Here is a 13,157-nt window from a genome sequence, read left to right on the forward strand (position 1 = left end):
TCAAGATTTATTTATATCGTCTTCTGGTGTGTGTTTTTTTTTTTTTTTTTTTGGGTTCGAAAACTGAAAAGGTTAATTTTTAATATCGTTTTAACAAATATTTTATTAGGAGCTAATAGCTTTTTTGGTCCGTGAAATTGATAATTTGTATGCAACAAATTTATTTAACCATTTAATTCATGCTATATAGTATGTGTAATGTTGTAACAAGAATATTTTATTTCATGTTTTATTTCTTAGAGGATTACTCAAAAAGCATAGCACCCAAATATAATCACTCTCCAGTCACAAATTGTTCGAGTCATTATTGAATGTCTTCTCAAACGAACGACTAAAGAATAGACACCATCAATTCAACCAAGAAAACAATTTGAACCCGGAGAGATAGAAACTATAAAAAGCAATCTATAATCCTATATAATCTCTTCGAACATAATTTGTTTACTTTCATTTATTCTTAGGCTTGTTTAGTATTGAGATTGGGCAATAGCTTCAAATCTACAGCACTAGCTAATGTGGTGTGGAAGTTAAGTTAATTTAATTAACTACTTGTCTGATGAAAAACATATATATATATATATTTTTTTGTAAAAATTATATTTAATAAAAATTGTTGACTTTTATTTTACTATTACTGTTTTTTTTCATAACAACGGTAGCTTTGAAACTACAACACATCAATACTAAATATGATCCTCGAAATTTAACCATTATTCATTTATTTAACGGATGAATTTTGTTTGACTATTATTTGACTACAAAGTGGTCAGATCAATTTTGTTTAAAGTTTGCAATCAAAGGCAAAAATATCATTGATCCTAATGAAAGGAGGTTTTCTAAAAAATAACAATGATGGAATGAAATGAGTTCTTACAGCCCAAAACGAAAAATAGGGTTCTTGCGGAAGAGAAGGTAGATCGGTCAACTGTAAAGAAAGAAAAATATTCTCACCTTTTGCCCCGATCCAACCACAATTGAAAGAAAGACTCGACCCTCGACAGTACTTTTCAGAATCTTTTGTTTCTTTTATCCTGTCGCTTCTATCAATAGTGGCCACTATATCATCCTTCAAAATAATACAGCCAGGGCCTCTTTTATGGTCAGCAACACAACTCACATTTCACAGCTCTTGTGTTTGGATACTTCTTTTAATTACGTGTCTCTAATTGACCAAGTACCCGATAATAATTACTGATGGATGAAGCCAATAGTTTTGCCGAGGGCTGGCCCCAGATGTATTATTTTTCAGCGGTATAATCATAAATGTGAAGACTTTTGGAGTGGGGATGTAGCTTAAAGCCTGTATCACTTCAATTATGTGTTGAAGATGATGCCCGATGCTGGTTATGAGACTGAAAATTGATATGACTTGTAACTCAAGGAGGCATCAGCTACCGGGCCAATTGGGGCAGCAAAAGAAAAGGAAAACATTGATATACTGTCTGAGAGGGGTAAAAAGGAAGAGAAAAGAAATGTGGTAATCATACTTGCGGGAGTTTTTTATTTACGCTGTTAATTAAAACCATGCATGCGGTACTTGATGACTGGATTAGAGATATGGATAATCGTTGTTGCCACAAGTTTAATTGTTTATAAATTATATTATTACAATTCCTTCTTTTTCCCTCCTTTTTTTAAAGCATTATTTGATTATTTGATAGTTTTCTTTCATCTCATACACAAAATATATATATATGCACAACATGGATGTACGACATGATAAGATGATCGAATTGGGGAAATCTTATCCATAGTGGGTAAAAAGAGCTGACGGAGCATACGAAAAATGACAAAAATTATTCATTATAATGTTGTAGCATGGACAAAAACTATTCATGTCTCCAGTTATTTCATAAGTTATGAAAAAAAAAAAAATATTGAGATGAATAAATGGAAAGAGACCAGTCTCTCCCCCATATAAACATGTGAATAAACATAACGTGGGTGCATGGTTAGGCACAAGAACGGTGTCATAATCAATTATGGCAGCAGCACATGAGGATGATGAGATGCATGCCAAGTATTATATGTATTGCTGTCTATGAAAAGCAACGTAGCATAATACTAGATAATTATTGTTATTCCCCACACTACCCTCCTGAAAATGGCCACTAGCCTAAAATTTTGAGTGCCAAATCTTCAATGAATGGTGACCAAAGTCAGTTGTGTCGGCAACCTTTGTAATCTGTCGTAGTGGCCAAAGAAGAAAAGAAAAGAAAAGAAAAAAATTAAAATGAAAAAGGAAGAGATTGCAGAGTTCGAAATGTAGAGTTAACTATGAAAGAAACCTAATAAACTCGGCTTCTTTTGCTTCCACAATTTGGTCAAAAGTCAATTACGTATCGACTGTGATGTCCCACGTGTGAAAGTAACAAAGGGTTTAATTAGTGCTATATCTGCATGAAAATACTCGTCAAATGAACTTGTGAGTGAAGAATGTTTGGAGACACTACCAACAAAGTGTTGGCTCCACTGGTAATGGAGTCCCCTTGAGTGTCTTGACTGAATTTGCTTCCCAGTTCGAGTCGCAAGGAAGTCGCCTTTGTTGGGAGAACATGTGCCTCCCGATTTGAGCGGGAATTTTTAGTCTAGGTTGTGATACGGGCTTAAAGGTATCTCCCACAGTTGGGACCCTTCCCAAGACACCTCGTGGTTAAAGAAAAAAAAATGTTTGGAGACACTGTTCCCACTTGGCCCTATCCTAATCCCCTATTAATGGAGTTTTGTATCACGAGATTAAAAGATTGATTGAGATAGTGATTCTCCTATGGGGCTGCCTTGCATATATTCTTATCTCTAAAGTGAAATATTCCAAATGTGTCGCTTTTAATGCTTTAATTAAACTAATTTAGGTGGTGGGTATTTTTTTAAGTTCTAATTATGTACTCTTGCTACTTTCATACAACACTAATTCATATTTAATTAAATTTTGTTGATATTACTATTAACAATAAATTCTTAAATTCCTAAGGGTTTTTAAAAATATAAAAATTAACTGAGCAATTAATTCGTAACAGTAAGGAACAAAATTTACCTTTAATTTCGTGAACATTAACAAACGAGACGGCCCCACGTTCTGCGGGAAATCAAACCACGGGCACTTAAACTTGTTTACTCTATATTTTATTAAGACAATTACAAAGAGATTAATGAACGGGAGACACGGGGAGATCATGTCCGATTCTTTTATCAAACTAAGAGAAGGTGATGGGTGGCCCACCCAAAAAGCAATGATCTTACGCTATCAAGACTATGCTGCCCACATTAAAATTCCAATAAAATCATCCCAAATAATAATTATTATAAAATACTGACAATAAATATGGCGAAGCTATTTTATGTAAATTACTGATTATGTCTGTTAAATTATAACAGTAAAGTGTAAATTTAATGTTTATTTGTACGATCGTAAAGTTATCAGTAGTATACATACATCGCCCGATCAAAGATGAAGATGAAGATAGAAGCAAAAATCGAAACAGCAAAAAGTAAATGATTATTTTGTCTTACTTTAAAAGATCAAATTTGGTGTTGAGCCTTTAAGCTTGTTTTCAGCTCTTCTTTGCCTTTAGAAGATATGATCTAGCTTAGCTTTGATCTAGAAATTTCTCTATCTGTTCCCCTACGGCCGAAAAATATGATGTTGATCGGTTGTTTCGATTTTTTGATATGGACATTCCTATTTTAGCATAATTTTGTTAATATTAGTATTATTACAAAGAGTGAGTAAAAAGTAAAATTTATTCAACTTTTTGTATGATGAGCTGCAAAAGTTAACCATTTTGTTTTCCTTTACTAATTTTTGTAACAAATTACGAACATCTAATTCGCAATTGATTTTTTTTTATTTCTATTATTATTCTTTATTTGGTGTAAGGACACTTCAATATTCTCTTATTCATACGAGTAAAATTCAAATTCCGAATTTCTTATTTTCAATATGAAAAATTTTACCACCTCAACTAGATAAAACCCACAAAACAAATAAATTACTATCACCAAACAATATATTTATCTGGAAACTACACAATTTTAAAGTTTATTTATCAAACTTTAAACAAAAGGACACAGCATAAGATAAAAACGATTCCTCCATTCACATGAACAGTGTCTATTATTTACTTTATATAGCCAAAAAAAAAAAAAAATTAGCTAACAAAGTATCAACACCACCAAGTCCAAAACTAACGTATTGCTTTTAGTAAAAAATTGGAAGAAACGTGGGATTGCACAAATGCAGCAACAAACGCCAAGAAAATTACTGAAATTTATTTTTAAAAAAGCTCACTTTAAAAAGTGTTTTATGACCTCCAAATGGCCGCTAGAGGCCATAATTGTGAGTGCTAAAAATCTTTTTGTTACTCGAAATTAGCTTCTTAAATATTTAGACTCCCATACAGGACATGGGAGATTTGTCTTTCTGACAAATACAAAACCACACAGGCATATTATTTTTACTTTCAAAAAGATTTTGAAGGTGTAGCGGAGGCGAGCAATTTGACAAAATCATGTGTTATGTATTCGTTTTGAGCTTGAGGAATCAGAGCAAAAGTTTTATCTGAAATTGGGCAGAGAAGTGAGTGAGTGAGTGCATGCAGTACAGAGCAGGCATCGGATTCCCCTTGAGAAGTGGTGATAATGCTCTGGGATCATGCACATGTGTGGAGCCACGTTCATGTCATAACTAGGAGAATTCAAATTACATCATTTGTCAAAGACAATGTTAAGTTGCATCCTCAGCTTAAATGGGGGATTGCACATGCCAATCCCATTAAATTTGCTCCTAATTATTAAATGTCTAAGTTATTAGTCATATCTAGGCTTTCAAATTTCTAGTTATAAGTCATATCTATGCTTTCAAATTTCCATTGAGTTAAATGATGGGACCAAAATTCTCTTTTAAATGTGTTTTCCTTTGAGGGGGTAATGTAAGTATATACCTGAATTACTGATAATAAGAATGCGAAGGTAATTAGATGCATATAGCTTAAGATTTTTGAAAATATTTAAGAAAAAATAGCCTCCATTATATGTGTAATATGAATGCACTGCTTCCCTTAATAAGCATACCATAAGAAATTTTGAAAAATATAAGTAAAAGAAAAGAAGGTTCGAATAGAGAAAGGGGAGGGAGAGATAGCAAATGACATACATAATTACTTTCGGTTAAAGACTACATAAACTGACATCCTAGTATTATCAATGATGGCTAAAGAAAAAGGCTAAAGAAAAACTTTCTTGGTTTCTATCCTTGTTCTTTTATTTATTTATTTTTTTTCTGGATCAATGATATATAATTAGTTCTAATTAATATTTAAATTAGTTTGGAATCCTAGTGTTATGGGCTTATGACTTGAAAGTTACTGTTAGCAAAAGTGAAAGCTCTAATAATAAAATAAAAATTAATAATAGTAGTAAATACAACTTTTAAATTTATAATTGAAATAAGAGAGTAAGATTTATATGTATCTTTCGTCAATTTTAAGAAATAAGCTCTCATTAATGTTTTTAAAGATGTCTATTTCTTTTCTAATAAATAAAGATTTTCTTGCAATATTAAAATTCGCTTAAAATAAGGATATAAAACTTTTATTACACGACTGTAAAATAAGATTATTAACTTTTAAATTTTACAAATATTTTATCAAACACTTTGGTATCCGAAACGAATGCATTTACCTTGTCATGTGACGGTACAGTGATACCCACATCCAGATATAAGTGTATAAATAAGTAACGTTTATCACACTTATATGCCACCGTGGCGTGAAGTTGCGTTACACCTACTCTTTTAACTTTATTCCCCCTTTAGTGTTACTTAGTGTTATGCATATAATAAACACACACACATACATACATATTTATGTGCGTGTGTGCCCCCACCAAAACACGTCAGCGACCTTTACATGCTTCTTTGCTTTTTCCTTTCTTCTTCCATCAGTCACTCCACCTCTCTCTCTCTCTCTCTCTCTCTCTCTCTGTCTCACTAAACAATGACTCGTTGATGCCCTGAAACGTACACCAAAGGTAGCTAGCTGCTTCAAGCTCATACATCAATGGCGAAAACAACAGTAAGCATTGGGTCGTTCTTCTACAAGTTCCTCTCTCTCTTTCTCCTCCTACTTCACTTGGGTTGCTTCATTTTCCCATCCAACAACAATCCCTCACCAACAAGAAAGAAACGCAAGGCCTCTCCTCTCTCTCCATCTCCGTACTCCCCGTCTCGCCTTAAAACTAAACCCCACAAGGCTCTCTCATCCTCTTGGTCCTATCTCAAACGTATCTTCTCTAATTCAAAGGCCCTGAAACCCAGCTTGTCCCAGACTAGCTCTACCTCATCAACATCGAATATAATTTCCTCCGCGAGATCATCTCAGCATTCGCTGGTCCCGCCTGATCATCAAATTCACTTGTCAGACATACCTCCAAGTGTCCCGGAATCCGACATCTCGGCGGCTGATCACAACCCCTTCTTCCCTCTACGTAACGATATCTTCCCATGCACGGCTTGTGGTGAGATCTTTCAGAAACCCCATCTTCTAGAGCAACACCAATCTATCAAACATGCAGTGTCGGAGCTCATCGATGGTGATTCCGGCAAGAATATTGTGAACATAATATTCAAAACCGGCTGGTCTAATAAGGAGAGGAATCCTGAGATACATAGAATCTTGAAGATCCACAACAGCTCAAAGATTCTATCAAGATTTGAAGAGTACAGAGAGCTTGTCAAAACCAAAGCAGCGAGAAACGGCGCCGTAAGGAAGCGGGACGAGAGATGTATTGCTGACGGCAACGAGCTTCTGAGATTTTACTGCTCAACTTTTGTATGTGACCTGGGGCAAAGCGGCAATTCCAGCATTTGCAATCAGACGTATTGCAGCGTTTGTGGGATCATAAAGTCGGGATTCTCACCCAAGCTGGACGGAATTTCCACGCTGTCGAGCAGCTGGAGAGCCCACGTGGCGATCCCTGAGGAGATTGAGGAGGAGTTCAAGTTCATGAACCTGAAACGGGCAATGTTGGTCTGCCGGGTCGTGGCGGGCCGGGTCGGGTGCGATGCAGATGACGACGTGGATATGGCGAAGGAGAATGGCGGGTTTGACTCGGTCGTCGGGAGGGGTGCCGGTGGGGTCAACTCAAGAGTGGACGACGATGAGGAGCTTTTGGTCTTTAATCCCAGGGCTGTGCTTCCTTGCTTTGTGATTGTGTACACTGTGTAATGACGGTGGTGTTGGGAGTGTGTGTTCTGTTAAATCTCCTGAGAAACTTCAATCTGCAATCTGTATGTACGTAACCTTATTTTGTGACAAAGTTTTTTACTGTAAATGTGCGGTGGCGATGGAGTTCTGGTTGCCGGTTCTTGATGTGGGTCCCAATATATGTGCCCGTGACTGCTTGCTGTAGTTTAATTTGTCCTACTTAGTCAAATGCATGATAATCTATCGAATGGTGTTGCGGCTATCACGGTCGCAGCGGCCCGTAAAATTTCTCTCTTTCTTTCTTTCGTTTTCTCCCCAAAACAACTACTAATCGTGATCAGCACAATGATGGTGGTTGGTTGAGTACAACTGATCGGCATAATGACAATTTAGTAGTACAATGTTCTGAAAATCAGAAGAAGGCAGCTGGGAGCTCGTCCGATCAACAACGAAGAGATCTCGGAAGAGTAATGTCACTTGTAAGGTTCAGATAAATTGAAGTGCCGTGCCGCTAATCATTTAAATCACGGTCGTTGTTCATGGTTTGAGTCTTTTGAGTATCAGTGTTTAAGTGCTGACTTAGTGAACGCCATAAGAACTTATTTTGATTTTGGTTTATTTGTTTGGTTTTTCATGTAATTAAGTGGGATAATGCTAAAATTATGCTATCTTGAGTTGACATTGGCATTGTTTAGTTTATCGGCGGGGTGACAGAGAGCGATCAGTGGAGCCGAATAAATTATATATATATTTGTTTCTTTGGTATTGATTATTGAACATGGAGGTCTTCCCTCTCAACGTGCAATTGTGCTTTTGTTTTTTTTTTTTGGTATGAAAATTTCTAGTCTGTAAAAGTTTAAAACTAAAAGAGTTGAATTCAACATCAGTTCTCGAACTTCATTATTTGAAAAGCAGATCACGAGAGATGGTTATAGAGGAATATGGGATACAAAATCGTATGGCAATAGCACCAAACTTGGGTGTAATTAGTTTTGGTTCATTTTAATTAAGCAGAGCAGATACAGATATTTTTCATTTTTCTCTTGGAGTCTCGGACACGGTCCCTAGCTAAAAGATAAAAGAGTGAATTATGAATATATGTGTCGGCCAGCGTAGTCTCTTGGTCTAGCATAATTAATTGCTAGCTTCAAGCGGTGGCCTGGAACACCTGTTGCCCAAAGCTTTAACTCACTTTGCTTTGTTTTAAGAAAAGATGTACCATCTTTCGTTACAAAATAATAATAATAATAATAAAAAGGAATCGACCACTCGACCGTAATCAATCTTTAGGAAACTATACATGGGGCCATTGGCCAGGCTATTCTCTAACAACGGGACAGCATCATCAATTATTATTCGGGCCTTTAAAGTGCTAATTGCTAAGAACAAAAAATGAAATGGGGATTTCAACAAAGCGAGGCGAATGAATTGAGGCAAAGAAAAGATAGTTACAAGCAAAACTATTTATCTTCACACGTGGAGAATTAAGTGCAGAGCTACACCTCCAATTTGGCTAACTATAGCTTATTCAATACCATAATTACCCATCTAAAAAATTATGATAGCATTAATGATGATTGATGACGCTTGGTGGAAATTCTTGGACCACCACAATATTAATCCAGCTTGAACGATGCTGCCTGGGTGAAAAAAAAATGAATTCATTTTGTATATATACAAGATAAATCAGAGCTCAAGCCTTGAGCCACACTCGGCTTACAGAGATAACCGACTGCTACCAAAAGCAAATTCAATAACTTGCAACTGGACAAGCGTTTGCAAAAATCTAACCACTGTGCAAAGCCCTACAAAAAATAAAAGGCGAGGAGTGATGATACAACCTTCCACATTCAGCTGGATCAACCGGATTATTTACGAGAAGGGCAGCCCATCGAGGAGTCTAATTGTGTGCAGCCCATGAAGGAAGCCTCATCACAAGTTGAAGTAGAAGTAGCTCGTGAGGAAGGGTATACCGGCACAAGAGTGAGAAGACCCCCTGGGTGGTTTAAAGATTATGTCGTATAGTGAAATTGATAGAGCTTTATATTTTGCTGGTTTATGTTGCTGTCATATTTTCTGTTACAAAGTTATGCTGAGCTGTATTCTTTTAAAGGCCAAAAGACAGAGGAGTATATGTATAGCATAACTAATTCGTGCAAAAGGAATCGAGAATGAATCATTTCTTTTTAACTTTTCTCTATTCTTCTCTCACTCTCCATCTCTCTCCCCACTCTTGCTCATCTTTGTGAATTTCTTTCGGAGTCAGCCCTCACTCGAAGAGTGCAAATTTATCGATACAGCCTTGGTTGCAGAAGAGGTGTATCAAGTGATGGGTACAAGTCTATAAGCATTAAGCAGTGCATTTGGGTTGGATCACAATGAATCTCTGGGCAACTCCAAAGCAAATCGTTGTTGGGCTCATAATAGACTACTAATGGGCTGGATCCACTAAAACTACCGGCTCACCTTGATTTCTGAGCCACGAAGCCACGTTTTCGGCCGCGAAGTGCTCGATGTTCAAACTGGCGCATATGCAATGCATTCCCTGTTGAAGTTTGCTGCTAAATCCAGTTTCCTTCACTTTGCAGTTCACTGCACTCAATCGAATCGAGCAATGCGATAAATACAATATAAATTACAAATGGGATCATCTGACTTTGAAGAATCCTCGAAAAATGGCCCGTCACAAATAGTATTCAACTCTTTGGACGGCCCTCTTTCTCCTTGAACCTCGCTTGCTACGTCTTGCGCAAATTCTCTTAGCATTATTAATTCGTACACATCAAATCCTGCAAGTTTTATTATCAAACAATGCCTTCAGATCCACCCCTTTCGCTTCCCTTTGCGTGCCTGTCAAAAAGTTCAAAGCTCATACTCTTACGACTCACCTTTCCTCTCTGTCACAACTCACAACATGCTTACCACGTCATCCGTATGATGTATCAGCCTTTTCAGTCTGTTTCTAACGGAAAATCATAAGACTGTTTTTTTCATTAAAGTTGAAAGAACATAAATTCTTTTTTAAATTTCCCTGGTTAGCACTTTTCATCACTAGCTTCTTTTTCAGTGAGCTTTTTAAAGAAACAGAACAAGGGTAAGCAAGAACTTTTGTTCTTTGAAGCTTGATGAGTGACTGGCTAGCTCATTTTTAAGAACCCTTCCGCTATCTACGTTAGTATATCTAGTAATAAGTATTTTTTATCTTCTTGATTGTTACTTGTTTTGAGTTTCTTTCATTTGCCAATTTTCAGGTTGGTGACATGTCTAATTTCAAACTAGATGTAGTGATTCATGGCGATTCCGAGGAGGCGGCAGCAAGCTCTCCTAATAGGAAAGTGACGGTAAGTGAAACCAGAAATATTCAAAATCAAGGATACAGAGGATTGACTGACAGGTAAAAAATAGTTCATTTGGCCTTCGCATTAACCTTTTTCAATTGTTAATTTATTTCTAAGGTCTGCTTACTCTTTATATCAAGTAGGTTGTTTAGAGGGAGTAGAGCTGCAGTTGGTGGCAATTTCAAGCTTCCTGTTGAAGGGGATGAAAAGCGAGAGCACGGGCCAGCTGTAAAATCTGGACCACTAATATCTGGAACAGCTTACTGTATCTCTTCTTGCAGCATGACCTTGCTGAACAAAGTCGTTCTGTCAACTTATAATTTCAACGCCGGCATCTCACTGATGTTTTATCAAGTATGCTACTTATCCGGCCCAATTTCGGTTGGCAGTAGTAGCAAGAAGATGAAATGTTCCCTAGGCTTATTCTTTTGGCTGCTTTTCATTGCAGAATTTGATTAGTACTCTAGTTGTTGCTGTGTTCGGGTTCTTCGGAGCAGTTTCAGTAGAGAAGTTAAATTGGAAGCTGATCAAGCTTTGGATACCTGTCAATTTAATCTTTATTGGAATGCTTGTTTCAGGCATGTACAGGTAAGATTTGAACTGCAGCTTATGTAAGTTCTCTTCCCACATGATGCCATACACAGCTAACGAATTAGTAAATAATCCGTTTGATATATGTTTCTTTTTCAGTTTGAAATACATCAATATTGCAATGGTGACGATTCTCAAGAATATGACAAATATTTTAACTGCAGTTGGTGAATTATATATGTTTCGAAAACGTCAGAATCAGAAAGTTTGGACTGCTATGTTTTTAATGGTAAATGTGGTAATACCAAAAAAATAATTTTATTATTATTTTTTTTTCATTTTCACTTCTCTGCCCCTTGTATTACTTTCATGTACAAATTTTCTGTCTCTTGGTACTAAAAGTCTTTATTATGCTCTGCAGATTATCTCTGCTGTCAGTGGTAGCATTACAGATCTCTCATTTGACACAAAAGGGTACGCATGGCAGATTGTGAATTGTATCCTAACAGCAAGCTACTCGGTATTAATTGTTCTTTGAACATCTCCCGAGATTAAAATTTTGTTTCGGAATAATCAATTTTGAGCAAATCCTTGAGAAATTTTGCCACAAACTAGCATGTAACAGCTGCACATTGTGACAGCTTACTCTCCGGCAAGTCATGGACAAAGCAAAGCAGGCTACAAGATCAGGGTCTCTGAATGAAGTTTCAATGGTGTTACTGAACAATTTATTGTCTCTTCCTTTTGCCATGTTCTTGATTCTCATATTTGATGAATGGAGATATGTGATGAACGCGTAAGTGAATGCCTTAAAAGACTTTTAACTCAGTGCTTTGCCTTTTAACAAATCAGGTGGTTATAATTTGCAGGGGTGTAATTGAATTGCCAATGTTCTGGGTTGCTGCAACAGCGAGTGGATTTCTTGGACTTGCTATTAGCTTCACTTCTATGTGGTTTCTACAGCAAACTGGCCCAACAACTTACAGGTGATATAATCAATTGCTAGTTGTAACTGTTGTGCTGTAGCTTAATTTTGAAAGCACTATATCTAAAGTGTGGCTATAAGCCTATGACGTACTGCGTCCTCTTGTTCTTGCAGTTTGGTGGGTTCTTTGAACAAGATTCCCATATCGCTTGCTGGTTTAGTGTTATTCAACGTCCCACTCAGTGTGCCAAATATGTTCAGCATACTTTTTGGTAACCAAAATTTCGACTTTGCTTAATATGATTTCTTATTTATTGTGTGCGTGTGTTTGATTTTTCATTTTGTGTTAACCGATTCATACTTCTTTCAGGTCTTTTTGCTGGAATTTTCTTTGCCAGAGCCAAAATGTCATGATTCAAAGTCTCAAGAATTTGGCCTTGAATCGATCTCCGAAAATAAATTACATACATCAAAATTAGTCAAACGGGAGAAGTAAAAATTGCCCGATGATGAACAATCTGCTTGATGATCAAAAGGTCCTAAAAGCATTTTTGTTCATTACTTACAGAAAAAGAAAGGGAATTCAAGTTGTCATTAAGTTTTTTATTACCCTCAATCCATTTTTTTTTTTTTTTTGCGGAATTATTTGAAGAAGAAAACAGAAAATTTATTCTTTATTGACAATCTTATTTGGAGTTACATACTTACATGGTCTCTTTCTTTTCTGATTGTTACGAACTTGTGTGCATTATTTTATTTTGCTGCTCAACTCTGTCCACGACCACCTACTTGTTTAATGTCAAGACTTTTGCACATTAACGAAAATATTCCCAGTTTGAGTGTCCCTCTTATGAAATCAATCTGGCCACCGCGTAGATCTTAAGATGTAGAGTGAGTCTAGTGGTATCGTATATCTCGAAAAACCAGGACGATTAACAGAAGGGGTCTGTGTGTCATTTCTAAAGCAATAAAACAATAAAAGTCTATCCACGTATTAAAGCAAACTTCATGGGCCTGAGTGTACTTTTCCGCTAATATTAAAAAAAGTGTCGGGCACGCCGTAACCACTTTGGGACGACAAGTTATTCATAACAGGATAGAATTATTACAGACAAACGCCCCGTTCATCAATGTTGAGAACCGACCAAAACTTTGGTCAAC

The 13,157-nt window shown here is 36.4% G+C and overlaps 2 protein-coding genes across 2 annotated transcripts; both read left to right on the forward strand.

Annotated features, from left to right (window-relative positions):
* The first annotated feature begins 5,890 nt into the window (after positions 1–5,890).
* Positions 5,891–7,881, forward strand: LOC102614196 (uncharacterized). The gene has a single exon (XM_006488432.4). The coding sequence runs from the start codon at positions 6,057–6,059 to the stop codon at positions 7,221–7,223; it is 1,167 nt and encodes a 388-aa protein (XP_006488495.2). The 5' UTR covers positions 5,891–6,056; the 3' UTR covers positions 7,224–7,881.
* Positions 7,882–9,439: 1,558 nt separating this feature from the next.
* On the forward strand, positions 9,440–12,893 carry LOC102621910 (GDP-mannose transporter GONST2). The gene is made up of 9 exons (XM_025102417.2): positions 9,440–10,596; positions 10,684–10,894; positions 10,989–11,128; positions 11,231–11,360; positions 11,493–11,591; positions 11,713–11,867; positions 11,941–12,057; positions 12,171–12,268; positions 12,367–12,893. The coding sequence occupies exons 1-9, from the start codon at positions 10,463–10,465 to the stop codon at positions 12,408–12,410; spliced, it is 1,128 nt and encodes a 375-aa protein (XP_024958185.2). The 5' UTR covers positions 9,440–10,462; the 3' UTR covers positions 12,411–12,893.
* Positions 12,894–13,157: the final 264 nt, after the last annotated feature.

The sequence above is a fragment of the Citrus sinensis genome, chromosome 8 (assembly GCF_022201045.2).
Source record: "Citrus sinensis cultivar Valencia sweet orange chromosome 8, DVS_A1.0, whole genome shotgun sequence".
Taxonomy (NCBI): domain Eukaryota; kingdom Viridiplantae; phylum Streptophyta; class Magnoliopsida; order Sapindales; family Rutaceae; genus Citrus; species Citrus sinensis.